Source organism: Molothrus ater, chromosome 24, assembly GCF_012460135.2.
Source record: "Molothrus ater isolate BHLD 08-10-18 breed brown headed cowbird chromosome 24, BPBGC_Mater_1.1, whole genome shotgun sequence".
In the NCBI taxonomy this organism is placed as follows: Eukaryota; Metazoa; Chordata; class Aves; order Passeriformes; family Icteridae; genus Molothrus; species Molothrus ater.
Window position 1 is genome coordinate 2932516 of NC_050501.2, and position 27156 is coordinate 2959671.

The 27156-nt window shown below is 48.0% G+C and overlaps 1 protein-coding gene across 2 annotated transcripts in view; it reads left to right on the forward strand.

The window, feature by feature from the left end:
- Positions 1 to 26569, forward strand: part of LUZP1 (leucine zipper protein 1) — a 28606-nt gene extending 2037 nt beyond the window's left edge. The window contains exons 1-4 of one of the 2 annotated variants that reach the window (XM_036397170.2): positions 3896 to 4268; positions 18497 to 21761; positions 24691 to 24852; positions 25323 to 26569. In XM_036397170.2, the coding sequence (XP_036253063.1) occupies positions 18606 to 21761; positions 24691 to 24852; positions 25323 to 25358 (3354 nt within the window). In that variant the 5' untranslated portion in view covers positions 3896 to 4268; positions 18497 to 18605 and the 3' untranslated portion in view covers positions 25359 to 26569. Of the gene's footprint in view, positions 1 to 3895; positions 4269 to 18496; positions 21762 to 24690; positions 24853 to 25322 lie in introns of those variants that run through there. The other variant, XM_036397168.2, reaches the window with a different exon arrangement.
- The last annotated feature ends 587 nt before the right edge of the window (positions 26570 to 27156 follow it).

A 27156-nucleotide genomic window follows, 5' to 3' on the forward strand; every position in this document is an offset into this window, starting at 1 on the left:
TATTTAAAAGCCCAGTATGCCTTGCAATCTAGGCCACGTTATTTTGTACATTCAAATGGGTTGGTGATTACATCTTCGAGCATGACCTTACCAGAGTATTGTACCAGGGACTCTGAGGCTGTGCATGTTCTCCATGAGACATTTCCTTCCCACCGTGGGCTGCACTTGGTGAGGAACCAGAGGCCTCTTTCCTCATGGGAGTTTTTCAGAAATGAGCGAAATGACAAAGAAGGACAATTTGGATACAATTGTTACACTAAAATGAAGCATATAATATCTTTAGGAGGTCGTTTTTATTGGAAGATTCCCACAAGGGTGATGATTCGTAGCAGTAATATGTTTTACACTAAATAGTGGATTGCAGATCATGGGAGCCCTTAAAATGTGTTGGAATGGAGAACCTTTGTTGTGATGGTTCTGACATGGTTACACACATCTTCACACGTCTGAGGCCTGCTGTACAGGCTTTTTGCCTTGGCTAATGCTTGTATTTGCACATGTGAAGTAGAAAGCATGAATGTTTTCAAATACTTAGTGGCAATTGATGAGCAGGTGTTGCTTGCCAGCACTTCTTGCATTCCCAAAGCTGGTGGTTGCCTTTGTCCTTCCATACTGTTACTCTCTCTGCTTTCAATGGGCTGGATCTTTGGAGGGCTTTAGTCTTTTAACTTGATCTCCTCTTCACTGGTAGCCACCAAAGGTGTGATTAATCTCCCTGTCCAAGCTCATCTGTTTGCCAGGGTAACAGGGGCTGGCAGCCTTCTCCTGCTGGTGATTGCAGCCACTCACTGCACACACTGTGGGCAGTCACATCTCTCTGGATTTGAGGGTTTGCAGCTGGTGACTGGATCAGTTTGGTGGAAAACCCACAAACCATTTGCCCTTAACTGTCCAGATTTAGGAGCCTTCATAACCACCCTGACTGAGAAGGCATGCCAGGCATGCCATTCCTGTGAAGTCGGTGAGGTTTGGGTTGATTCAGCAGCCTGAAAACCAGTGTTTTTGAAATGATCAAATATAAAGTGTGGCATTGGATGTCAGCCATCAGAATGTGGCAATTTAGGCCTTAATGCTTTTGTGTCTCTGGTTTTGGCAGCAATGTTCCCCTGCTGAGGCCCTAATCTGGGCAGATAAGGGTTTGTAGGGATGCCTCAGCCCTGTGTGCTTTAACCCTCACCAGGGTGGAGTAAGATATGCAGGTGCAGCTCACAGCTTTACCTAAGCGTGACAGCAGCGTGCCCAGAAGTGTGAATGCTGTGCATAGGCAGTTGTTCTGTTTCCTTTTCTGTAAAAGAAAGCTGAGAATATTTTTGTTGTGCAGAGAATGTAACATTTGTGTTCCTGAACATTTGAATTTCACATAGAAACACAGTCCAGAAAGATGAATGCACGCTGTGAGTGATGGGCTGAAAGGAGAAGGGGATGTTTAGAAAAAGAGGAGTTTTAATGTTGTACTTAGCACTCAGCCTACTCTGCAGCTTTGTCTTTTCTCCTAATAAAGCTCCTTAGGATCCACCCCACTAACCCCAGGAATGAAATGTATCACCTCCTTGCTTAGGAACAAAGTTGCCAATACACAGGTATAAAGTATAAGAACACAGAAAGTGGCAAGTTTATTTCTGTGTGACTGTGGGTGGATGAGAGTGGCTGCTTGCTCTTGTCAAGTTGGAGGAGAGATTGGTTTTCACATCCTCTCCAGTCATGGATCTGGGAAGAGCTGCATCAGTGCAGGTGGGCACTGTGCCTGGAGGAGGTGGGTTTGCCTTTCCCCTTGTCCTAACTGCCTTCTCCTCCAAGTGCTCTTTCTAGCCCTGCTCCAGCTGACAAAAACTCCATGCAGCCATGTTCAGAGAGTTGATCTGGGTGAAAATTAACCATCAGCCTCCCCCCAATCCCTTTAGCCCTGCCAGATTCCCAGCCTGGCTGCAGGGCTGCTTTACTCTGGCCAAGGGAGGGGAGCACGAGGCTAGAAGGAGGCAGGCACAGTGCAGGGCCACCTGAAAATTACTATAAAACTTAAGGTTGAGGATCTGGTCCAAAGTTTGTGAAGTCACTTGTGCAGTAATAGCATCCCTTGAACATTTAAGCATCGCTGTGTTGAGGTCTCTGTCACCACCATGCTTTCACAGTGAGTTTGGATGTGCTACCTTTGCAAAATTCCTGCTCACACAAAGTGCTGCCCAGGTTTGGGCACAGGTGTAGAGACATCGTGTTTAGAGGACCTCCGTGGAAAATTTTCTACATTTATTAAGTCCCAATCTTTTTGGCCCTATTTTCCAGAGCTTCATTGAATTGAGCAAACCTAAATGTCCCCCTCACAAAGTAACTTCAGTCCTATCATCTGGGCTCTGAGCAGCTCTATGAACATGGGCCAGCAAAGTGTGCTGCTGTCACGTGTGTAAATACTTTGTGTGAGCTGGCAAGTTCCATATGGCTGCTCCTTGGCCTGCTGCAGCATGATAGCTGTCCTGCTGCCCTCCCTGTGAGTCAGGGCTCTCACAACCCAGCCATGCTCACTGTCCTCCCTTGGCTGCAGGCACAGGCTGGCCTGGCTCCATGGTTCCATGGCTGCTGCTGACAGCTGGGCTCCTGAGTGCTCCAGGATGAAGTAATGGGGGGACTTGCACTTCCTCATCCTCCTTGCTGTCTGCCCTGGTGTGTGGGGAATGTGGTGGTTTAGCTGCTTCCAGTCACAAAGGGGAAAGTGTAGGCTTTAACGATTTTTAATCAGTACTGGGTGGACAAGCCCCTGCATGTAAACATTTATAGTTCTGAATTTACTTAGCTAATTGGTTTTGAAGTCATAGTTTGACCTGCTGTACTGCCCAGGCCATAGTATCAAACCTTACTTAGTATTGAATTAACTCATTAACTCAGCCGGTTTTGAGGTTTGTGATTTCAGCTTGCAAACTTGATGCCTGGAGGAGGGGGAGGGGGTGTTGATCTAAATAAGATTTGGGTTTTTTGGTCACAAAACCCCCGTGTTCCTTGCTTGGATTTGTGATTGTTTGGCTCAGAAGCAGGAGGACTGATTTCATTCAGACCCTTTGCAAAGAGTGTTGTGGCCATCCTTGATTGTGCACTGCATGCCTCTGAGAAAGCAGAGCAGCAGGAGATGAGAAGCAAGGCTTTCTTAGCCTGGTAGGATTCGGCTTTGGTGGTTAATATTACAAAACCACTGGAGCTTGGGGCTCATGTGTCAGGCTGTGCAGTAGAAAAGCATCTGTGGCTGTAGGCAGGTGATGTGAGAGGGCTGCCTGCCCTGTGCCGTGGCACAGCAGTCCCGAGGGGCAGCTGAGGAAGGTGCATCTGGTGACACACATCACCTCTGCTCCAGGACAGCAGCTCTCCCACTCTGGGAGCCGTGGGCAGCATGCACAGCTCATCCCAGAGACTGCTCCCGTGTCCCCTGAGGGTCCTGGAGCAGGTGACAGCAAATACCCTGCACTGCAAGTGCAAGTGCCAGGGCAGGTGAAGGTGGTGTGGGTACAAAGGAGGGAGCGTGTTGCTGTGTGACATGGCAGGGCCTGTGTTCCCGCTTCTCCTGCGAGTGTTGCAGTGTTCTAATTGACCTCTAAAAATGGTAGCTTCATCCTAAGCTGAAAATGTCTTTCTGCATGACTGATCACGATGAACATAAGCTCAAGCAACTCTTTAATTAGCTGAAGAATGTTTCTCTTTACCTTTCCACATTTTCCTCTGTTGCTGCATGCAGTGCAGTGCTTGCAGAAAGGCAGCTCTGGGCTGTGCAGCAAGGCTGGTTCTGGCAGGGTGTTCTGAGGGTTGGTGTCGTCAGCCCTGCCACCCGTGCTGGATGCAGCACAGCTCTGCACAGATGGGAGTGACAGCTTTTGCTGCAGTGCTGCACCCTCCGTACGTGTTGCAGCAAAATCTGTCAGCCACGTTCATTCTCAGAATTGCATTAATTAAAATTGCTTCTATAAGCATTATCTGGCTCTTAAGGTTCAGCACTGGTCTGTGTCTTCCCCACTGGATTGATTTGAAAATCACAGGATATGTTTCTGAGGCTGCAGAGGCTCCAAGGTTGTCTTGATCATCTGATTCCACTGCAGCACTTTCAGCTCTTGTGCCTTTGAGGTGCCTGTGCCTCACGTGGGAGTGCAGTGGGTTACCTTAAAGGGAAAATCTGATGAAACTTCTTCAAGAACTTGTTGTTACATGTGATATCTTAGTGGAATTTACCGGAATAGAATGGAGATTCCTGACCTAGGATCTGGAACAGAGCTGCAAACACATTGATTTCTCAGGTAGTGTGAATCATTTGGAAATATGTCTGTTTTTACTGGAAAACAATAATTCCTGGATGATAATAAACAACTACTAGTAATGCTTTGTGGTGGGAATTTGAACTTGAAGCAATTGAGAATTCCTAATGAAGTCTCTCACTCTTCTGTCTGCATCTTATTCTGTATAGCTGCTCTTCAGGATTGTTTTTAATGTTACTGAGTATGACTAATGTCCTTGCATAAAGGCATCCTGTGTAACGTGGGTGTTGTTTCTGTGTGAGTTTTGGCTGTTAGTATATTGTAAACTGCCTGCATGTGCTCTAAAATTCTCTGAATGCTGCCTTTTATGCATTGGGCAGAGCACGGGAGCAAGAAGCCCAGTTTGGAATAGATATTTTCCTTTTGTCTGTAATCACTGTCAGAGGGGCTGTGAAGGGAACAATGAGTACCATCAGTGCTTTGGGAAAGCTGTGAAATCGTGTGTGTTTGAAGGTGACTGCAGGAACAATGCTGCAGTGGAGCATTTCTGGCTGTGGAGGTGGAGAACTCTTTTCCAGCACCGTTGGGAAGATGGGGAGGCTCTTTGGGGTGTGCTCTCTGCAGAGCATCGAGCACAAACAGGTAAGAGCTGGGCTGAGAAGCTGCCTGGAGGTGCAGGCAGAGAGAAACAGCAACTGCTGAGTGCAGGGAAACAGCTGTGCCCTGCTGGCTGCCTCGGTTGCCAGGTGGCATTCCTTGGGTCTGGGTCACCTGCCCCTCATTTCCCTCCTCCAGCAGCAGGAGCAGCAAGCTCCATTCTCTGGTTTGCTCTCTCTGGCTGCCTTACGACAGGAACACGCTCCCAAGTCCTCACACACACATCTCCATTCACTTTTCCTCAGCTGCCTACGCCTTGAGCTGATTTGCAAAGCAGGGTGGGTTTTCTCTTTTTTTATTTTTTTTCTTTTTCTTTTTTTAGTAATCTCTGCCCTGTGTGCCTCTAGTGACTGCTGCAACTGCTGGGGCACGTGGCTGGGAGTTCAGCACAGCTGTGTGTGAGCTGGTGGGGCACACAGAGCATCTCTCTCTGCAAAAGCAAGAATGGCAGCAGCAAGCTGGACAGGCTGAGCAGAGCAATGGCAGCATGGCAGTGAGTGCCTGTGAGGCTGTTCTTTTCTGCCCAGTAGTGCTGAGGTGCTGTCTGAAGTGTCATGAGGTTCAGGTGGACATTTCACTAGACCAGGTTGCCTAAAGCCCCATCCAATCTGACCTTGGACCTTGCAGGGATGGGGCATCCACAGCTTCTTTGGGCAACTTGTGCCAGTGACTCACCACCTTCACAGGGAAAAATTTCTTCCTAATATCCAATCTTAATCTACTCTCTTAGTTTGAAACCAGTGCTCACATCCCATCAGCACAGTGCATGGTAAAAAGTCTGTGTGTGTCTTTCTTATAAACCCTCTTTATATATTGAAAGGCCACTATAAGGTCTCCCTAGAGTCTCCTCTTTTCCAGACTGAGCAATCCCAACTCTCTCAACTCTTCTTCACAAAAATATTACAGTCCTTGGCTCTTTTTTTGTGGCCCTTTGTGAACCCACTGGAGTGTTTCTGAGGACACCAGAACTCCAGATGTAGTGCTCCAGGTGGGGTCTCATGAGAGCAGAGTGGGAGAATCACTTCCCTTGACCTGCTGGCCATAATTTTTTTGATGCAGCCAAGGACCATGTTGGCTTTCTAGGCTACAAGTACACATTTCTGGGTCATGTCCAAGTTTTTGTCCACCAACACCCCCAAGTCTGTCTCTGCAGAGCTGCTTTCAATGCATTCATCTACCAGTCTGAGCTGATGCTGGATACTGCCCCATTCCAGGTGCAGAAAGTGGCAGCATGGTAAATTCTGACTGAACATAAAGGGAAATAATTTTCTCCTGAGATTGTTCCAACAGGAAACAGGGCCTGAGGGGTTGGGGCATTTCTGACCCTGGAGATGTTCACAACTTAAAGCAGTCCTGAGCAACCTGCTCCAGCTTTGGACACTAACCCTGTTTGAAATCAGAGCTGGACTGAGGTTAGCTTCCTCCCCTTACTGCTAACTAAGATGAGAGAGAGAAAATGTGAATTTCCTGCTCTTTCCCTTCTCTGTAGAAAGAAGCAGCATGGGGTGGGGGAAGCAGCGTGGTCCTGTCTCAGTACAGCCACACCAGTGCTTCCTTCCTATGAAACATCCTTCCTTCCTTCAGTCCAGGGAGTACAAGGAGAAAAAAACACATAAATAACAATGCAAGTGAGCACAGTGTCCTGGAGGGATCCTCTGCTGCCATTTTTGCTTCATGCTCTATTTCTCACTCTCCACTTCTTAAACGTGCTGCAAGAAAAGCATATGCCCTCTTGGCTCTGATCTTCATTTAGGATAGGATTCAGATAAATTAATGCTTGGCATTGAGCCTGCAGATTTTGTCATTAGCACCTTGTGTAATGCTTGCAGGAGTGCCTGTGCTCCAGGAGCAGCAGAATTTTCTGTCTGTTTGTCCAGTAGTCGACAACCTTGGATAAACAGTGGACGTAAAAGCAAATGCAGGCTGCTCTGTAGAACTGCCCTGTTAATACAATATTTCAAGATTGTTGGTTTTCTAGCAGCATGAAATGGAGAATTTGGAACAAAGTTTTCCCATAGTAGTTATGGAGTGGCATCTTTAACCCTTTCATGTCCTGTCGACAAGAAGCTGGTGGGAGGTGGAAGAACTTTGAAGTTGGTGATGTTATTCAGCCTTGTCTGTGGAAGGAGTATGGCTCAGGACCTTCCTGATGGAAATCCTGTGCCACATATCTGACTCCAAACAGCTCCTTAGCTGCCTGCTGAAGGAGGCAGCTGGGTGCTGGGGATGGTCTCTCTGGGAAGTTCCAGCTGTTGTGCTGTTTCAGTGCCCTCCCTGGTCAAAGGAGACACTTTTCCCCAGCAAGTAGGGAATTACTCTGGCCCATTTATGAACGAAGGAGCAGAGACCAGCTATCCCTCTGCTCTCTCTTTCTGCATTAAGGAGAATCCCAGCAGTGACTGCTGGATGCCTCAGCCAGTTACCAGACCTTGGACCTGTGGCTTCTGGAGAATATCAGGTGCCCTTGCAGCTCTCCCAGAGCAGAGTGTGTGGTGCAGGGTATGTGGCTGCTCTCTGCCTGCCAGGGCAATGAGGTGCCCTCACCTTTATGTCCTGGCACAATGCTGGATGTCTGTGTGTGAAATGCCTGTTGGCATTTTGAGAGGCTCAGCCTGCAAGTGAAAATATTCCATCATAAATTCATCAAGGCTTTCAAGTGGGCAGTTTTCAGTGGCAGAGCTGCCCAGTGTCATCTTGGCAGCTTATTTTGGAGTCTCCCCATTGTCCATGGACTGTTCATTTTGAGGTTAAAGTCCCCACAGCTACAAGCATGCTCTCACAAAGGCAGCATGTTCCTGTTTGTAAGTGTTATTTTATTTATTTTTTGTTACCTGAGGGTATTTTCAGCAATAAATTGAACACAAAGACAACTGTTAATATCTTCTGTCCTCCTTGAGCAAATCATATTTAAGAGTGATTTATAAGACATTTTTAAGTTCCTGAATACTTCCTTTCATTTGACTTCACACTTGCCAGTGAACAAAAAAGCTGCAGGTTGGGAGCTCAGAGAGGAAAGAAAAGCTGGTTGTTATAAGGGATCACAATTAGTATTTGTGGTACAGCAAACACTGACAGGGGACAGAGTTACCAACTGTTTGTGTTGGGCGGCCTTGAAGGATGTGGAGATTACTCAGGGTGTGCTGGTGAGGCAGCCAGCCTTCACCTTCCTGTGCAAGTGCCTGTGAGACTCTGTGCCCGTGGTCCACCCAGTTCACATGACTGGGGAGAAATCAGCCAGGCCTTGGCTGCCCTGCCTGTGAGTCAGGGCCTGCTCTGCGTGGGTACCTGGCTGCTGGAAGCCGTCCTGCTGCAGCCTCGTGCCCTGGCTTGCCCGCCTGCTCCTGTCCTGGCTGCTTGCTGCCTTCAGCTGCTGCTCCTGCAGGGTGATCAAGCGGCTCTGGAAGGGCCCCTGAGCTGGTGGTGGCACCTTGGTTTGGAAACAGCACCCAGTGTCTTGCTCCAGAGCGTGTGGATTTCACGAATTGGTTTGCCTCGAGCTGGAAGTGATGCTGCTGCTGTAACCCAAGCTGGGCAGCCTTTATGCCAGAGGCATTTCTAATGGCTGGCAGGTTCCTCCTGGGCTTTTCATGACAGCACTGTTAACCCTGCTGTTCCCCAGGCTGCTCAGCTGAGGTGTGCTGCTGGTATCTCCCACCTCTCTGACAAATGTTTGTCCAAAAGCTGCAGAGTGGCACAGCTGCAGTGAGCTCCAGCACGTGCTTGAGCTGCTGCAGTGCTGCCCTGCCAGCGTGCCACATGCCAGGCACTGCAGCTCCCCTAACACACAGCCTCTCACTGGGAATTCAAGTCTAACCCCTGGTTTGCTCCAGGAGCAGCAGCAGTGGCACCTGTAACCTGAATCAGATTCCCTGGCTTCCTCAGGGGCCCTTCCATGGGTCTGAATTGCTACTAATGGCAGACTTTGTTCAGCCCTTTGCATTTCAGCAGAGCACAGGGCAGGCCAGGCTGCTGAGCATGCCTGCAGAGGTGCTGCTGTCCATCTGTCCCAGGGCAGGGGCCTGAACACCTGCCAGCAATTTCATCTCCTGCATCTGCACTGAGCAGGGCAAAATGTGGATTTGCATGGGGCCAGGGCAAACTTCTCACAGGCAAATCAAGGGGAGCAGTGTGCCCTAAAGAGGGATCCCCTCAGCAAGAGCAGCTCTGCAGAGACTTGGGGTAAAACTTCTGCTGATTTGGGAGATTTCTGATGATCATGTTTCTTTCTAGCTCTAGGGCTGTTCTGTTCAATGGGTGGATAGCAATGCTAATGATTTATAAAGTTGACCTACAAAACAGAAGTTAAAACTGAGCTTATCCCTGAATATTGAATTTTATCAGAGTAATTAATCTTAGATGTCTGCTTAGAATTTTTGAGTTACAGGGCTGTTAGTAAAGATTAATGGAAAATTAAATTTTAGACACTTACTGAAATATGAATGATCATTTTTATTTCAGGTCACGTTTTATTTCCTTGTGCTGCCATGTCATCAGTCTGAGGGTCTGTGCAGTGCCTGCTGGACCTGCTTAGAACAAAATCCTGGGTGCACAGAGCAGGAGGAAGTGCAGGGCAAGGTGTGCAGAGAGGGCAGGGCACCTTTCCTAAATGCAGTTAAAGTTAACAGTCTAAGCTGTTCCCAAAAGATCTTCCCTGCTGAGGAGTGGGGACAATCCTGATCACATCACTGCTGCCTTATGTTTGTACAGTTCTTGGCATGGCTTGGCCTGGATCTTCCCAGACAAGGGCTGTCATGTTTGGAGGCAAAGCAGGTTTAAAAGGGCAGGGGTTGGCACAAAGGACAGACCTAAGCCGGGTTTATCTTGTGGTACAGGTGAACCCTAATGCTCTTCTTGGTTACTGATGACAGTGCAGTCTCCCAGAGGCCATTCATCTCCTGGCCTTACAAACTGGGATCAGCTGGGTGATTCTCTGACAGTGCTGCAGACTTTTTTTGTCTGGAGTGCCTGAATATTTTTGTATTGAATGCACAGCTCTAGCACACTACATTTTGGGTACACAGGTAGCACACACAGGCTGGTTGCCTGCCTGTCCTTTCATTTTGGTTCAAGGCAGAAAATGGATGGACTGGGAGCTGCAGCAGTCCAGGAGAGGCAGTGGCTATGGCACCTCCCCAAGCTGTTCCTGTGGCAGCTGTAAGAGAGATGAAAAGCTTTCCTTTTAGCACTTACAAACTTCATTGAATGAGTTCTTCCAGGGAGAAAGTCACAAGAGTAGCCAGTTGTCTGTGCTGTAGAGTTCATGAGCTTGTTTTTTTGGGAAGACCTTTGGTTAATCCCAGTTTTCTGCAGGGTTTGGAGGGATCTACATGGAAACCTCTGAGTGCCTGAGCCAATCTTTTAGGCAGAAAAGCTCACAGCAATCAGAGGAGTGTTCCTGCAGAGCTGACTCAGATGTCCTTCTACTCTGTTAGGAGAATGGAATGTGCCCTGTGTCAGACAGGATGCAGAGAAACACACAAGACTCCATCATTTTAATGCCACCAGGGATTTCTGTAGCCATGTGGCTCTTGGGTATAGTATTAGGAAGAATGTGAAGGTTAGAGCTGCCTCTGCCTAATCAGCAGAATGATTCAAAGATGGTTATGAATACTTGAAGTTAATCTCATTAAGTGTACTGGACCAGGCAGGCCTTTCCCAGCTCTGTAGGTGCTACTGGATGAAGAACTGTGTGTGCTTTTGGGTGTGTAGCCAGTTTGCAGTGTGGCACTTGTCAGATGTGCAGTGTCAGTCCTGTTTCACCTGAACAAGTGCTTGTGACAGGACAATAAAGGAGCTCAAGGAGATAATAAAAGCTCTGGTGGATGAGAACAATGGCTGGAAATGGACACCTGGGAAGGAGGGAGAGCAACAGGGGACGTGTGCAGCCATGCACATCAGAGAATTTTTCCAACCTGCAAGTTTTGTCTCAGGTGGTCTTGCTGAACTAGGAGTGGGTCCCTGTAGGAATGACCTTGAGGGATTTTTCTTCCATCAATGTGTCTAATTGCTGCTTTATGAACCCATGAGGGCTTCCAGCTTCCATAACATGGTGCAGCAAGAGGTTCCCCAGTGTACCACCAGCTACAGTGCCCTGAAGTAGGGCACTGAACAGAGTGAGCCCAAACAGAGACAAGCAGAAGGTACCAGGAGGGAACAAGGGAGTGCAAACAGCAGCAGGAACTGGGATTGATGGTACTGGCCCAGTTTTCAGCACAAGCATTCCAGAGGAGAGTGGAGGAAGTAGCATTGTGCTTGAAAGGTAAGATTTATAGTGGCCAGATGAAGAGGGTAAAAGAGCAAGTTCAAGAGTCAAGTGACAATGTGGAAGAGAAGTCTGAGAAGAGCTTTTACTCTAAAAATGCTAAATATCTGGGAATAATGGAAGTTTGAGAAGCACAAAAGATGCAGTGGTGCAGGAGAAAGGCAAAGGAACAGAGGAGAAGGCACTGTAGGTGCAGCAGAAGTGCCTGTCTCCTCAGCTGTACCCATAGCCCAAACCAGATGATGGGGAGGAACATGAAAATAATGAAGATGTGTTTCCCTATTGTCTGCTTCCAGGGATGTCCTGAGTCACAGAACTTTGGGTTCTTCACATTCAATAGTCTTTGGCATATCATTTCACTCATTTTTCTAATAATTTTCTGGGTCTTGCTTGCTCTGAATCTCCCCATAATCTCTTCAGTTACCCTGGGCCTTTCATCCAGCCCATGGGTGGCTCAGCTACCTTCATGCTAGCACATATTTCAGGGCTGAAGTGATGGTGAGAGCCATGGTCCCTGAAATGCTTTCAGAGCTTAGTTTGATGGAGATGGGAGGGAGGGATGGAGGGTGAAGGAGGTGGGAGACTTCTGTGTCCAGTAATTATTACAAAAGCACCACTGAGCTGGGGCTGCTTTTCCCATGCCATCTGCAGGATGCTGCCAAGTTTGTGACTGGCTGAAGAGATGCCTGCATAGTGTTTGTGAAATCAAATGTGACAGTAAAATCTGCTTCTGAGGACAGTACAAGTGGCAGCATGGGAAGAAATAAAACATCTTTCTCAGCTTTGATTCCAGTGCAGGATGGCACATGGGAGTAGCATGCTCAGGGGCTTTGGAAGCACCAATCCATTTCTGAGCAAGAGCTCCCGAGCATGGCAAACACCTTCCTTGCCTTGCAGCTGCCAGGACAAGGGTGCCACTAGCAGCCCTCTCTTTGGCACTTGTGAAATTCTGGATTGATGAAAGGAGGATGCTGCAGCTGGTCAGCAAATGCTCAGACCTGCTCTCAGTGAGCCCTTGCAGTGTGAATCAAGCAGTGGTTCCAAGGAGGAGCTGGAGGAGAGTGGCTTTGGAGAGGAAAGCAAAATCTCTGCTGTGCATGGTAAAGCACAACTGCTCAAACCCCAGTGCTACTCAGAGCATCTGCTGTGAGCAGCCCTGTTTGGCTTTATGCTCTGCTTCTTTGCTTTGGCCCTGCCAGCTCCAGATAGGGACATTTCTTTTATATTGCAAGGGGAAGAGCAATGCTGAGGGGTTCACTGGGTGATTACAGTGTGTTGTATTTAGGGTCAGTGTGACTCAGTGATGTGCCAGATCCTCTCTGGCATCTGCAGAGCCTGCTGCAGTGTCTCACTTTGCTGTGGGTGCTCTTTGGTGTCGTAATTTGAGTTTCCTTGAAGATTGTGGTCATTGTGGTTATTTTTTGACTGCTGTCTCATCATTTCACATCTCTAGTCTCATATTTCAATATAATCAATCCACTTCCAGATTGCTGAGTTTTTTTCTGACTTTAAGAATTTCCTCTCCCACGAGATGCAGCCATTTCTGAGACAACTCATCCCTCAAAATACATGCATCCCCAAAAGTCACTTAGCCTTTGTGTTAGTGGGGCCAGGGAGCCCCTGTCCCCTTCCCCTGTGAGCAGATGCATCCCCTGCCTCCTCAGCTGTCCCAGGAGCTTGTTAGGTGGCATGCAGGGCTGATGTCACACAGGGCACTTTGGCTCTTGTTCAGTCTGTCTTGTTTTAGACCCTTTTTCTTTTCTGGAGTGTTTTTCTCCTGTTCTCATGACGGTGTCATTGTGTCAAGTCAAGAACCAGGTGCTGGGAAGAACTCACAAAAGGCAAAATCCTATTAAGAAAAACTTTCCTCTTTCTCTTTTTAACTGATTGAAGGCTCTGGCTGCAGTATTGCCATTTGCTGCAATTTGAGACACCTATGTCCTTTTTCTGTATAGATGGTAGAGAAATTGTACTTTACAAATGAAGAATGACATGCTGGGCTCCTCCCAGCCCATTTCACCCTGGGCCAAGGAAGAGAAGTCCCAGTGATGCTCTCACCATGTTGAGCTGTGATACAAGCACGATTCATAGCAGCATTGCTGTCTGTGAGCATGACATGTTCACACTCCCCTCCATGCAAATGCAACACCAGAAACCTTTTAATTAAAACTGCAGGTGTATGTGCACATGGGGCAGAATCCAGCCAACACATCTAACCTCACCTCAGGTGGAAAAGTATGAATTAGAACAGTTTCATCAGCTTCTCCCTGAGCTGCTTGGCCACTGGGGACTGCTCAGGCTTTGCTGATGTGCACCCACAGAGCTGTCCTCATGCCTGAAGTGACTTTCAGCCACCTAATGGAATTTGAATTCATAGTTCTGGAAGCATTGCCTAAGGTTCCCTTTCCTCAGATGTGTCCTAACACTCCTGGCATTGTGTTCAATGCAAAAATACAGTTTGCAGGGATATTCTGAGTAATAGTTTAGCAGAAAATAGAACAGGGAGGGTCTAAGTTCACCCCAGCACTTGGGGAAGTGGAGGGAGTAGTACCAGGTATGTGCTGCACCCATAGGGGGCATGGACAATAGCCCTGCTCTGCTCCTCACCTTCATCTGGGCCACCTGTCAGCCAAGGAATGCCAACCTCAGCCTGTGTGATTGCACAGCACAGAGGATCCCAAGGACTCACACTCCAGTGAGGCAAATTGCTTTTCTATTCTCTGATTATAGCTGGGCTTGCATCTATTGATTTTCTATTGCCTTTGATGAGTGCTGCTCTCCAGAGTCTATGGGAAACCCTGGCAATTCAAGAGCAAACAAATCAATTAGTAAAAAGAGATTGCAGACTGAGGCATTAATAATTCTCATTCATCTGTAGGATTGGGCAAACCCAAATGTATCATGTGTGGGTGCTGTGACACAGCAGCAGTGCCAGCACTGGCAGCTCAGGCTCACACAACCACAGTGAGGGATCTTGCATTATCAGTATAAAAGTGCAAGCAAGAAGATTAAAAAACCCCAAAGATTAAATGCACAATGTGCTTGTGAGAGATGTCAGTGTCTCCTGGTGCTCAGCAGACGTGTGGCAGCTGGCTGCATTTCTGTCTTGGCATTACAGAGGGCACAGCAGGAGCCTGTTCCAACAGTTATTGTCCCAGATGAGTGTTTTGGGGACATCCTGAAATCAGGAGCAGTGGGTGCCTGTGGGACTCATCCCAACAAGCAGATCAGAGCAAGGAACAGGATGTGTAGGGTGAGATGATTCTTACATCTGGACAGGAACAGCACTGTGGGCCAAAGGAACTCTGGCAGAGGTGATGTGAGTAGGTCTCAGGTAGCAGTCATTTAATTGTTGTTCCTGAAATAGATGATTCTTAAGTTCTCCCAATTCATAAAGTGTTTAGCCAACACAAATGTTTGTAGCTGGAGGTTTTTTCCCTCTGTTCACAGCTGTGAACTGACTGTATGTGTTTTGTGCAGGCAACAGAAAGTTATTCCAGGGTAAGTTAAATCCAAGGATTCTGCTAAAGAAACAGTTTCATAAATAGTAGATAATGAGCAAAAGTGAGCGTGCAGGAAAAAATCAAATTTAAGAACATGAAGGGTAATTGAGAGTTATGACTCTAAAAAATGTCTTGAGCCCTGAATTCTCACAGCTGTTTAACAGGATGGTGTAGCCAAAACCAGGCAGAGTCAGAAGAGCCCTCAAAGGCAGCCTGCCTTAAACTGTGGGAGCAGGCAATTGATAATGCTGAATATGAATGTAGTTAGGAGATATGCACACTTGTTGAGAAGATCAGAAACCCAATGATAAATCTGTGGGGGAAAGTAGAATCAGAATGAGTCATTTAAATAGAGAGTCCTGGTAAATCACTGCAGTGTTTGGTATTGCAGCACTGCTTTGAATTGGTTAAAATGTGTGAAATTGGGGTTTGACTCCATGTGCTCTAGTAAAGAACCTTTAGATCAGACACAATGTTTTTTCCCTGTACTGGCCACATATTTTGCCTTGATATTTTATTTGAGTAACAGGTAGTTGAAGGCTCCCCAGGCTTCCTACATGTCTCATTTGAAGAATGTTCTTTCAGAACTCAAATCCAAAGGGATGCTATTGTGCCTCTTGGCTTAATGCAGGACTGCCCTTGTTGCTGAGGCAAAATCAGCTCTTTAAGTATTTAAAGAGTCACAAAGCACACCTGATTGCTTTTCTGAGCTCTTCAAAAACCATCCTAGCTTTCAGTTCATGTTCTTGATGCATGGCCCTGGGGACAGAGTGGCATCATTGCTGGGGGTACAGCTGCCATCCAGATACCTGGGCTCCCTTTGCTGTCAGTGGGAGAAGAGCTCTCCTCCTGTGGAAAGTCCTGTTTCCCTGGCAGGGTCAGGTGAAGAAGGCTGAGCATCTTTGTCTCTTTGAATCTAGAAGACTTTAGAGCTGAGCAAAGTGAGATGCATCAGTCTTGGGCGTGTAAATATACAGTCCAATACCACATACAAAATAATATCATCCCTATGGTTGTAGGAGTATTTCTGTTCAGCATTTCCTCTGCTACAGCCAAGAGGAGCTGTCCTGAGCTGCAGGAGTACATCAGCTGCTCTGTGACCATTGGGCTTTTCATGTGTCCAGGAATACAGCCTGCCAGAGTCTTTAATCTGATTTTATTGCTGACTGAATAATATTCTGTTAAACTGAACTCCCCCTTACTACATTTGCCACTGCCCCAGTTTACTTGCTGTTCATGAAAGTTATCATCTTCTTTTCTTCCTGTGGTTTTTTTGTTTTGGTTGGGGTTTTTATTTGTTTAGTTTTGGGTGGGATTTTTTGTTGTTGTTTGTGGGTTTTTGTTTGTGTATGGATTTTCAATTGTTTGGGGTGGGATTTTTCTTGTTTGGTTGGTTTTTGGGGCTTTGTTTTGGTTTTTTGTTGGTTTGGATATTTGATGGGGTTTTTTTCCCCAAAATTGTAAGATAAAGGTAGGCTGAGAAAAATATAAGTCCATACATCCATATCAGATTGTTCAGTACATTTACAAGCTTTATCACATTTATTTAACAGCTCCTGTTTAAATATCCACCAACAATATTAATTAGCATTAGTAATAGTCCCAGTGTTTGAATCCTGTACCATTTGCTCTGACACTTTAATATCATTGACAGACTGGGGAAGAACAGTCACAAACAGCCAGAGCCATTTAGGTTGGAAGTCCCCTTGAGTTCTCTGGTCCAAGCCCTAACTCAAATCACGACTTCAAAGCAGTCACTACCTATGATAATATTTTATATTGGCCAATTCCCCTCAATCTTATCCATGTACACTTTGTGATACTGATTTGGTCTGGTTTTGTCTCCCAGCACTGAGGTTACTTCAGGCTATGGCAGGAAGTTAAAGGGCCTCCAGCTAGGAGACTTCTTGTAGATCCTTTTGTTTGTAGATCTTATTGTTTGTAGAAGATGTTGCTTTACATCTCCTTCTCCTTATTAAACTAATTAGATTGAGCCTCTTTCCTCTCTGGCAGTAAATCATGTCAGCTGGGGAGGTTCTGGGGCATTCCAGAGCCATCTCTGGTACAGCTCTGAATCCCTCTGTGATGTCCCCCAGGCTGTGAGGACCCTGTGTGCAGTGTTAGAGCAGTGCCACATCCAGCAGCAGCCCCCAGCCCTGTGCATTTCTGCCTTCGTGGTGCTCTGGCTGGCTGGGGAGGAGGCTGCTCTCACCTGCAGCCCAGCTGCTGCTGGGTTAACCATTAACTCCCAGCTCCTGGCCTGGCAGGGACAGGCTTTTGTTTTCAGACTGGAGTCTGCTCGCTGTGGCCTTTCCTGTGCTGGTCCAGTGCCATTGCTGGGGTTCTGCTGGGGGCTGAGCAGCCTTTCCTGCCTGCAGGCAGCTGCAGTGGCCTCAGTGGTGTGGGGACAGCATGAGGGAAGCTGGTGCAGGAGCAGGACATGGCCATGGTGGTAAGGGAGGGGACAGGCACGTGGCCAAGCTGTGCTCAGGACACCAAGGTTCCTCTCCTGGTGCTGCTTGCAGTGCTCCCTTCAGGGGCTGAAGAGCCTGAACCCAACCATGTGGGATGGTGATTGCCCCACGAATCCCCCAGTGGTCCTGCAGGAGATGGGTCCCATGGTGGGTACAGCCTGGGCGCCCTGCCTGCCTGGAGATGATCACCTCCAGCCCAAGGCTGTGGGTCAGGGGCTGCTGCCTCCCTTCCTGGCACTGCCTCCTCCCCACATCCTGCTCATCACTGCTTGACACTTTGCAATAGGAAACTCCTGCGTGTTTCCTCTGCAGAGAGGTCCACAAAAATTCTGGAGGTCAAGTCCTGTTCCAAGACAGATTGCCAGAGCAAGGCTGCAGATCAGAGCTGCAGTCATCCTGCCTGCACTCAGGTTTGCAGTAGCCCTCTCGTGCTCTGGGCCGTGCTTCAGGCCCAAACAGTGCTAATGCTGAGTGCCAGAGGAGGATTTCAGATCCTCCAGGGGCCCTTTCCTGCTCCTCCCTCAAAGCACAGGGGGGTTGTTTAAAAAGCACCCTGCCAGCTCTGGGAATAGTTCACACTGAGTGTGTCAGTGTGCTGATGTGTTCCAATTGCTGCTCATGTCAGCAGCAGCAAGGAGAGGCACAAGCAACTGCTCATCTCCTGGGTGGGTGAGTGGGAGGCAGCCAAGGGCCACCACAGCTTTGGAGATGGGAGGGAGAAACTTGAAACTCCACTGGTAGAGTGTCCTTGGGATGTGACTACAGCCCAGGTGAAGATTTCTGCTGAGCAGCCTGAGATGCTGGAGAAACACTGGCAGTGTCAAATGGCAGCACCTCCCAGTCCCCTCCATCTGCCAGCTAGCACAGGGGGCCTGCCCCATCCTCAGTTATGGCTGGGGTTTGCCTTTTTCTGATTCTGTTCCTGGCTCCTGAATCTTCATCACCAAGGTATCTTCAGGAGAGAGGTGCAGTGCTGGGAAGAGAGATGTCTGCTGCATGGGCATGTCTGTGCACAGGGACCTGGATCCTGTGTGAGTGTGACCCTCTACAGCCTGGGGCCTCACACATGAGCAGCTGCCCTGGCTGTGGAGCCCTGGCTGAGGCTCCACTGGTGGTGCACAAACCACCTGGGCAGACCAGCAGAGGAGAACACTTCCTGCCCTTAGCCATGGGGAACAGGCTGGTTTTGGAAACCCTGTATAACCAAAGTAAATGGACTGTGGCTCTTCTCTGCAATTTCATTTCACCTAATTTAGTACTCAGAAATGTGTTTAATTAAAAAGTTATTTATATAAGCATTGAGAGCCTAACTTAAACTGTGAATATATTTCTATTCTGAGCTCTTATATTGATTTTGTGCATTTTTTCTTTCAGGGTGAGATTGCCTCCACTCCAAGGAACAATAACAATACTGGAAGTACACAAGGTGTATACCATTCACCCAGCCTAAGAAAAGCTTTGTTCTAAAAGGAATAAAAGAATCATGGCAGAATGTACAGGGTACAAGGAAACCTCAAATCGGCACCTACGTTTCAAACTGCAGAGCCTCAGTCGCCGCCTCGATGAACTGGAGGAAGCAACTAAAAATCTGCAGAAAGCAGAGGATGAACTGCTTGACCTCCAGGACAAAGTTATCCAGGCAGAAGGCAGCAACTCCAGCATGCTGGCTGACATTGAAGCCCTGAGGAAAAGAGTGCTGAAGATTGAAGGCAAGGATGAAGAAATTAGGAAGGCTGAAGAGCTTTGCAGATTAATGAAAGAAAAGCTTGAAGAGGAGGAGAGCCTCACTCGAGATCTGAAGTCAGAAATTGAACTCCTTCAGAAGAGAATGGCAGAGCTGGAGAAGCTGGAGGAGGCCTTCAGCAGGAGCAAGAACGACTGTACACAGCTGTGTCTTAGCCTCAATGAAGAAAAGAACTTGACCAAAAAGATATCTACAGAATTAGAAATACTTAGAGTGAAAGTGAAAGAACTGGAATCATCTGAGGACAGGCTGGATAAAACTGAGCAGACCTTAACAGCTGAGCTAGAAAAGCTGAAATCCTTAGCCCTGAGCTTTATCACGGAAAGAAAACATTTTAACGAAAGAGAAAAGCAAAATGAAAAAATAATCCAGGAGCTAACGCAGAAACTAGAACAAAACAATAAACTAAATAGGGCAGATCAAACTAGAAATGCGTCCAACTTGCTAGAAAGGTCATCCAACAACCTCCTGGACAGAAATGATATGAGAATTGAAGATGACTTGACTTCTGCACTGCCTTCTAAGGAGACCAGGAGGAAGGGAAGTGTGGATTACCTGAAACACGTAGAAAATGAAACCAGGAATAAATCAGAAAACCAAAAGAATAAAAACCAGGAAGACAACAAAGTGAAAGATCTCACTCAAGAAATTGAGAAACTTAAAATTCAGATCAAACATTTTGAATCTTTAGAAGAAGAACTTAAAAAAGTGAGAGCCAAAAATAATGATCTGGAAGACAGTTACTTGAGTGAGCAGAATAAAAACAAACTCTTAACAGGTCAGCTAGAAGAAATAAAAATGCAAATAAAGAAACAGAAAGAGCTGGAGAATGGAGAAGTTGAAAATGAAGATACAAGCTTTTCTAGCAGGGGAAAGCATGACAGACCCAAATACAGAGGTGTCATGACTGATTTGGCAGCTGCTAAGCACAAGCCAAGGGAGCTCTCACCACAGCAGCGCCGGGAAAGAGCACGGAACAGAGACTTCTCCCTCAGCAATGACAGCTACAGTGCCAGGAGGGTGCCCAGTCCAAGCCTAATGAACAGAAAAGCAGGGAAAGCTTCTGCTGCATCTGCCCTTTCAGACACTGCTGTCACAGATGCAAGAAGACTGGAAGAGAAATCTTTGGTTTCCACTGTTTGTTCTGGTCAGAAGGAAAGCTGCATCGTGCAGAACGAGGGGAAGAGGTGCAAAGAGCAGCCGTCTGTCCTCAGCAGGTATCCTCCTGCTGCACAGGAGCAGAAGGCTTGGAAAGCACCTTCCAAAGCTGTTGGTGACACAGGCCTGAGATCCAAGGCTGAAAAGCCATCCCAGGTGTTCCGTGGGAGCTGCCAAAACGGTGCTGACTCTCGGGATGAAAAGTCAAGCAAAGGAGAATCGACGGGTTCTGTGTCTGAGAAGCTGAAGGCAAGTCAGGCTGAAGTCAGTGAGTGCCTGGGGGACACACAGCTCACCAGGGGTAACCACAGCTCTTCCAATGGCACAGCCTCAGCTTACAGGTACCACGTGTCCTCCAGCGTGTCAGCCTCAGACTCTGCTGCCTCTAAAGTGGAAGCAGCGAGCACTTTTGCTGCATCCCACAGACAGCCCTCAGAGGGGAGGGCTAAAAGGGCAGTGATCTCCCAGGAAAGAGAAGCTGCAGACACATCACTTGAGAGTGGGAAGCTTTCGATGCTGACAAAGCGTTCCCATCGCTCCAGGAGTCAGGAGGACCTTCTGCAGCTTCTCACTGGTCTTGATAAAGAAGGCCCGGAGCAATCTTCAAGTTCAGCTGCAGATCATGTAAATATGGGTTTAAAAACTGATTCCAAAACCATACAGAGTAACCAGGAAAAAATTAATTCAGATGAAGAATCAGGGAGAGGCAAAAAACCAACCACTCAGTCAGATTTTGAGACAAGAAAGAAAGTCAGTTCCAAGCAGTTCTCCAATTCTAGGGGAGTTTTTAGAGCTTCACTTTTTGAAAATGACAAAAAAACTGTGAATGATGAAGACTCTACCAAGTGCATAAAACCATTAGATGCCAGCACTGGAGAATTGAAATCCAGAAGATCCTTCAGCCCTAGAGAAGCTCTGAGATCAAAAGCCATCATTAAACCTGCAATTGTTGAGAAGGATATGAAGGCAATCATGGGAGGGACTGTTTCAGAGGCAGAGTCAGAAAAACAGAAGTCTACTTTTAAAATGGTAACAAATAAAATGACAAGCAGCATCACAATCTTTCCTTCTGAGCCAACAGCTCCAAGGACCTCTGCAGATACAGCAGCAAAGGAAAGGCACGTTACCACCAGCAACATCAGAGTTGCTTCAAATGAGCCTTCACCATCAATAACAAACAATGTCCCTTCACCCTTTGAGGTGTCAGTTAATAGAAGTACTCTGAAGTCATCTGAGACAGACAGGAGTGGAGAGGCAGTGCTGAGAAGTAAAGCTGAAACAGTGGTCTCGAGAAGCAGCATTATGCTAAAGACTTCTGAACTCACAGAGAGGAACAGTGAGGCACCTTTGGAGACAATCAGCTGGAAGAGCCACGGCTCGTCAGACGCAGGCTCATCCGAACCCAAGCACGTCACCGTCAGAAGTTCCTGGAGAACAAGACAAGGCCTGCATTCCCTGGAGGACTCTCAAACCAAAGTGGAGAAAAGTGCAACTTTCAGTGCCACAAACTTGTGTAGATCCTCAGTGGACCTTTTAGAAGGGGAAGGGAGTAGTTCAAAGCCAGACTTCCTGGAGCAGACTTCCTCAAGGACAAGTGCCACAGCAAATTCTTGGAGTGCCCCTGAGCTGGGGTCCCGAAGGACCAAAAGTAACTTAAGTGCATCTGAGCTGCTGCCACGCAGGAGCTGTGCCAGTGACCCTGCAGCAGCTGCTGCCTGGCAGCGCACCACGCCCCCTGTGAGTACCCTGTCTTCAACACCCTTCCTGCTGATGAGGTTTTCCAAGTTGCCTGTTCCTTGTAGGCTGCATGATTTGAAATTTTACAGCTTATTTCCTAAGTGCTGCCTCTCCCCAGCTCCTGCTGTCTTCCTTCAGTGAATTCACAATTCACAGCACCCACAGCTTTCTCATGTGTGAATTACCAGATTTAGCCTTCTTGAGATGAGATCCATCTGCTTGGGTCTTGTAATGCCATATGAGTAACCACATAGTAGCATCAGAGAAGATATAGTCACAGCTTAAGTAGGACGTGGCATGCTTTTCAGAGTGACTTTATGTAGCACTTTAAATTGGGAGTAGAAATGAAAAAATGATGGAAATGAGCAGATTTGAGTGGAGTTGTGCCTGAGGCAGAGTTGTAGCTCTAATGGCAGCTGTAGGGATGGATAGAGCTCCACGGTTTCCTCACATGAAGCCAGGCTCTGCTCTGGAAATGCTGCCTGGGCACCCCCATAACAGGTGGATGCTGGTTGGTGACACAAGGCTGCTCCCTCCTTGCTCTGTGTCAGTGTTGCACCTGACAAGGAGCAGGAGCCACAAGCACAGCTGTGCTCTTTCCCTGTTCCTCTGACTGTCCCAGTGAGGGGAGTCCCTCCGAGCAGTGGCACCTGCAGACACAGCTGGGATGGGCTTGCCCCTGGAGCTGAGGCTCTGGCAGATTTCAGCTGAACTCACTGGCAGCACGGGCCCTTCTGGCCATTAAAGCCCACACTGGTTTGGCTGCAGCTCCTGCCTTGCTCTTCATTCAGCACTTTTCTGAGCAGCTCCTGCTGCTGCCAGTCTGCAGGAGGAAGCAAGCTGGATAATCTGACAGGGCTGGTGGCAGAGGAGATGGGTTTGAATGACTTTGGCATTGACAAAGATGAACTGGTGGAGGTAGGCAAGGAGTTTTGCATTTTCAAATCTCTTCCACTTCTCTGGCTATGGGAAGCACAGAAGAATTTACACATAGCTTTGCAGAGAGTCTTTGGCCTGGTGTTAGAAAGTACAGGGTGGCCTTCCAGCTACATTTGGAAACTGAGAATACATTGTCTCCCTGGCCAGGGTGGGTCACAGGGAATCTGTTCTGCTTATTCACGAATCCAAGCAGAGCTGATAGAATTGAGGTTGTTCTTCTGCAGAACAGCAATTCATGTGCTTGGGAAATGGGAGATCCATTCCTTGGGTGCCCTTTATCCCAGGAGTTTCAACTCACTGAGTTCATTTACAACTGAGTTCATGTGTGGCTGGTTGCAGAGCCCTAAGCAGTGGGCACTCAAGGATTTCTTTTCAGTTTTCCCCCTGGCAGCCCACCCAGGGCTGAGTGTAGCTCTGCAGGTGCTCTCCAGGCTGCTGTCAGATACATTTGCCAGCTGTGCTGTGTACTTCACAGCAGCTGAGGTGTACCTGACAGAGCAACCTGGTCTCTGCCTGCTCAAGCCAAGTATATCCAGGATGAGCTGGGTTCCAGCCTTCCTGTGTCAGGAGAGCAACCACGTGGTTGGTTCACACAGAACTGAGCTCAGGATCTCTCTCTGTGTCAGACTCTGCAATAAAATCACCCTTGGCACCACACAGTCACAAACCTCTTGGTCATGGATTGTGTACTCTTTGTAAATGAGGAGTGTGAAGTTAACCTGAAAGACTGCAGATACTCAATTGGACTAGATACAGCAAATTGTATGCAACTTAAAATGTTGCATGTGGCCTTGGAAAAAAGCCCTTTGAGGGGTATCTTCAGGTTTGTCATATGCCTCCTGTCACAGCAGCTTTTTTCTGCTGGGATTTGTGTTTCAGTTCAAGATGTGGCTTTTTCTCTGGCAGAAGGCTGGACCCTGAGCTGTCCTATGAGGTATCACTGTCACCTCTTTCCAGCTCCACTATCCACAGTCTGACATTGCCTTGAGAATCTTACGTGGGAAACATGAGATCTGTGCTGTTTGTGCCAAAATCTGCCTTCCTCTCTTCCATTGCAACCTTCCCTCTGTGTATTGCTGATTTGGGCAAATGTCTCTTATGCAGCTACAGGAGGTATTGACTCTTTGGAGCCCCAGGGAGCAGGAGGTGCTGATGGATGAGTGGGTGCTGCAGCCTGGGGAGCAGCTCCCTCTGCTGCTGGCAGCTCCCTCTGCTGCTGGCAGCCAACCTTCTCCAGCTCCCTGAGGACCTGAGGCAATGCAGGACCTGGAGCAGCCACTGAGTTTGGGCTTCATGTTTCACAGAGTGGAGTCTGTATTCCTCTGGTGTGATGTTTGATGAAAATTAGTGCAAATGTGCTGGAGGCAGGGAGCAGATGAGCAGCAGCAATGTCAGATGAATGCATGGTTTTCTTATGCCTCTGACATTAATCACTGGAGCTGGGCTGTCTGCTGCATAAATTGGCAAAATTCTAAAGGTAGGCTTGTCTTCAAGGGAAGCCATCATCACTTCCCTGATGGTAGAAGTGCATCTGCTGGAAGAGTCTCCCAGGCAGTGTCCAGGGATGTTTCTGACCCTTCTCTCCCCTGCTTTGGGACTAATGCACAGGGCATCTCTAGTGGGTTGACCCTGGCTGGGTGCCAGGCTCTCACCAAAGCCCCTCTCCATCACTCCCCTCCATAACTGGACAGGAGAGAGAAAACAGAATGAACCTTTCCAGGGACCTCAGTAATTTTGTCAAATGGATCTGTGCTGTTTTGTGACCATGCACCCCTAACTTGGGTTAAAATTACTGGTTCTTGAGAAAAGATCTTTATGAAATAGCACATAAATAAGGCCATGGCAGAGCTGGCCTGGTGGTTTAAGTCCCTCCTCGCTAAAAGGACTCAAACCCACACCTTACACTGCAAACCTGGCACTAGGACCCCAGTGCTGTTCCAGTTCCTTCACAGACCCTGGATCCCAATCCTTTTTATTTTCCTTTGCACAGGATGAAAGCAAGGATTTTGTGTCCAGTTCCAGAAGGAAGCAGTATGGCTCTTCTGAGTACCTCCTCCAGGCTGACACTCTGGGCAAAAGGACAACCAAGGTGGAGCTGCAGGACCCTGAATCCAACTCCCCTGCACCAGCAGGGCTCCAAGGAGAGGAGCAGGTATGTGAGGAAAGGGAGTTACAGGGCAAGAAGCCAATATCTGAACTGACCTCCCAGACAACTTGGAGTTGTCCAAGAAGTCTCCACTCTTGTGGGAGAAATCAAGTCTGAAGTTAGCACTTGCCAGGGGGGGAGTGGCTGATGTATTTTGTGTTAGAAACTTGTTTCAGCAAGCTTTATGGCTAAGAATATTCTCAGATAGCCAAGTGGTACTGCATCTAGTCATCCTTGTACATGAATCAATCAGGGATGGAAAAAACCTTTGGAGAGACAAAGGCAGAGTCCCTGCTTCAGCTGGCAGCTCTACTACTGCAGCTTTACTACAGCTTTACTGCTGGAGTGTTTGCTGCTCTGCCACCCAAAGGACTGTGGTCCTGGTGGGATTTGGGATGGTTGCCAAGGGCAACAGCAATCTTGCAATGGCCCAGAGCAGCTGTGGGCAGTGTGGGAGCTGGGTTTGTCTCTTGCAGGGCACTGCCCGCGCTGGCCGGACATCGCGGAGATGAGCTGTGCTCCCTTCTCAGTGACCATGTGAAGCAAGAGGCAGGACAGTACCAAGCTCACAGGCACCACCACCTGTTTGTAACCTCTCCAGAGGCTTCAACCAGCCTGGAACCAGTTTTGTAACGTGATTTGAAAGGTACAAGAGCTTTACCAGTGAATTCTTTTTCTTCATTGCTGAAGAGGCAGCTGCAGAGACTTTGCTCAGGGGACTCCCACTTCTCATCTCTGTACCTGCAATCTTAATCTTCCCTGTAGGATGATAGGTCTGTCTCCATATGGAAAGTCTGACTACCTAAGCCTCTCTGAACAGTGGTACTCCTTGCACAAGAGAGAACTTTTTGTTCACTTGCATTCACACAAGATCCCAGCAGTGTCCCTGTGATTGCACCCACCAGCCCATGTCCACCACAACTGAAGGCTTTCAGTTCATATGGAGAGTTTGCATTTTCCTAACACACCCTTGCTGGCTGGGGCAGTGGTCACCTCAGCACCTGTGTTTCCAGCACCCTTAGTCTCCAGGCAAGAGGAGACTGTTCCCCACTGGTTACTTAACAAACTGAGAGGGAAGGAGAGCAGAAAATGTTGTTTAGAAGGAGTTGGTTCCCTATCACTGTCAGTCTCTGCAACAAGCTTTGCATGATCATCACCAGTTGAGATCTACACCAAGAAGTCATCCAGTGAGCCAGAGCAACACAGCAGGGACACCTCCTCCTCCTCCTGGGACCAGGGTCCATTTATCTGAGCTTTGTGTGTTACACTCTGCAGGCAACAGCTCTGTGGCTTGTGCAAGGCACTTGAGCCCTATGAGAAAAAGGAACAGGTGCTTTCCCTCACAGACAAGCAGAATGTCCTTGTTCCTTCCCAAACAGGGTGGAGACAGCTGGATTGGACCCTGAGCTGATCTGTGGGAGCTTTGGTCTGTGCCTCAACCCCTGTCTGCCATGCCTGGGACCCAGGTATGGTCAGAGACTGCTCAAACACAGAGCTGTGTGTCCCCATCAGTGCAGCTGCTGTCACTGTGGGGCAGACAGGTCCCCACAGCCCCAGGAGCTGCTCAGGTCACCAGCAGCATTGTCCTGAGCCAGGTGATTGCCCCTGGCTCTCACAGCAGGGCTCTGACAGTCCTTCCTTCCTTCCTTCCTTCCTTCCTTCCTTCCTTCCTTCCTTCCTTCCTTCCTTCCTTCCTTCCTTCCTTCCTTCCTTCCTTCCTTCCTTCCTTCCTTCCTTCCTTCCTTCCTTCCTTCCTTCCTTCCTTCCTTCCTTCCTTCCTTCCTTCCTTCCTTCCTTCCTTCCTTCCTTCCTTCCTTCCTTCCTTCCTTCCTTCCTTCCTTCCTTCCTTCCTTCCTTCCTTCCCTTCCTTCCCTTCCTTCCCTTCCTTCCCTTCCTTCCCTTCCTTCCCTTCCTTCCCTTCCTTCCCTTCCTTCCTTCCCTTCCTTCCTTCCCTTCCTTCCCTTCCATCCCCTCCACAAACACCTCTGGCACCCCAGTGCTGCCTGTCCCTCCCTGCAGCAGGACAAGGAGAATGCTCCAGACAGAAAAGGTCCTTGAGCTGTTTCAGAGGTGCTGTGGGAAGAGCTGCACCCCAATTGCTTCCCTGTCTGAGCTGCACCCCACACTTGTGCCCATCTCCCAGCTGTGCAGGAGCAGGTACCAGATTGCCTGTATGCACCTCCCTGTGCTGCAGCTCCTCCCTGGCCTGGGAAATGCACACCTCAATTCTGAGAAGAAAATTAATCAAAAAAAAAAAAAAAAGGAAAAAAAAACCCAATAGAGCTGGTTGCAAAATATCTATGAAAGCAT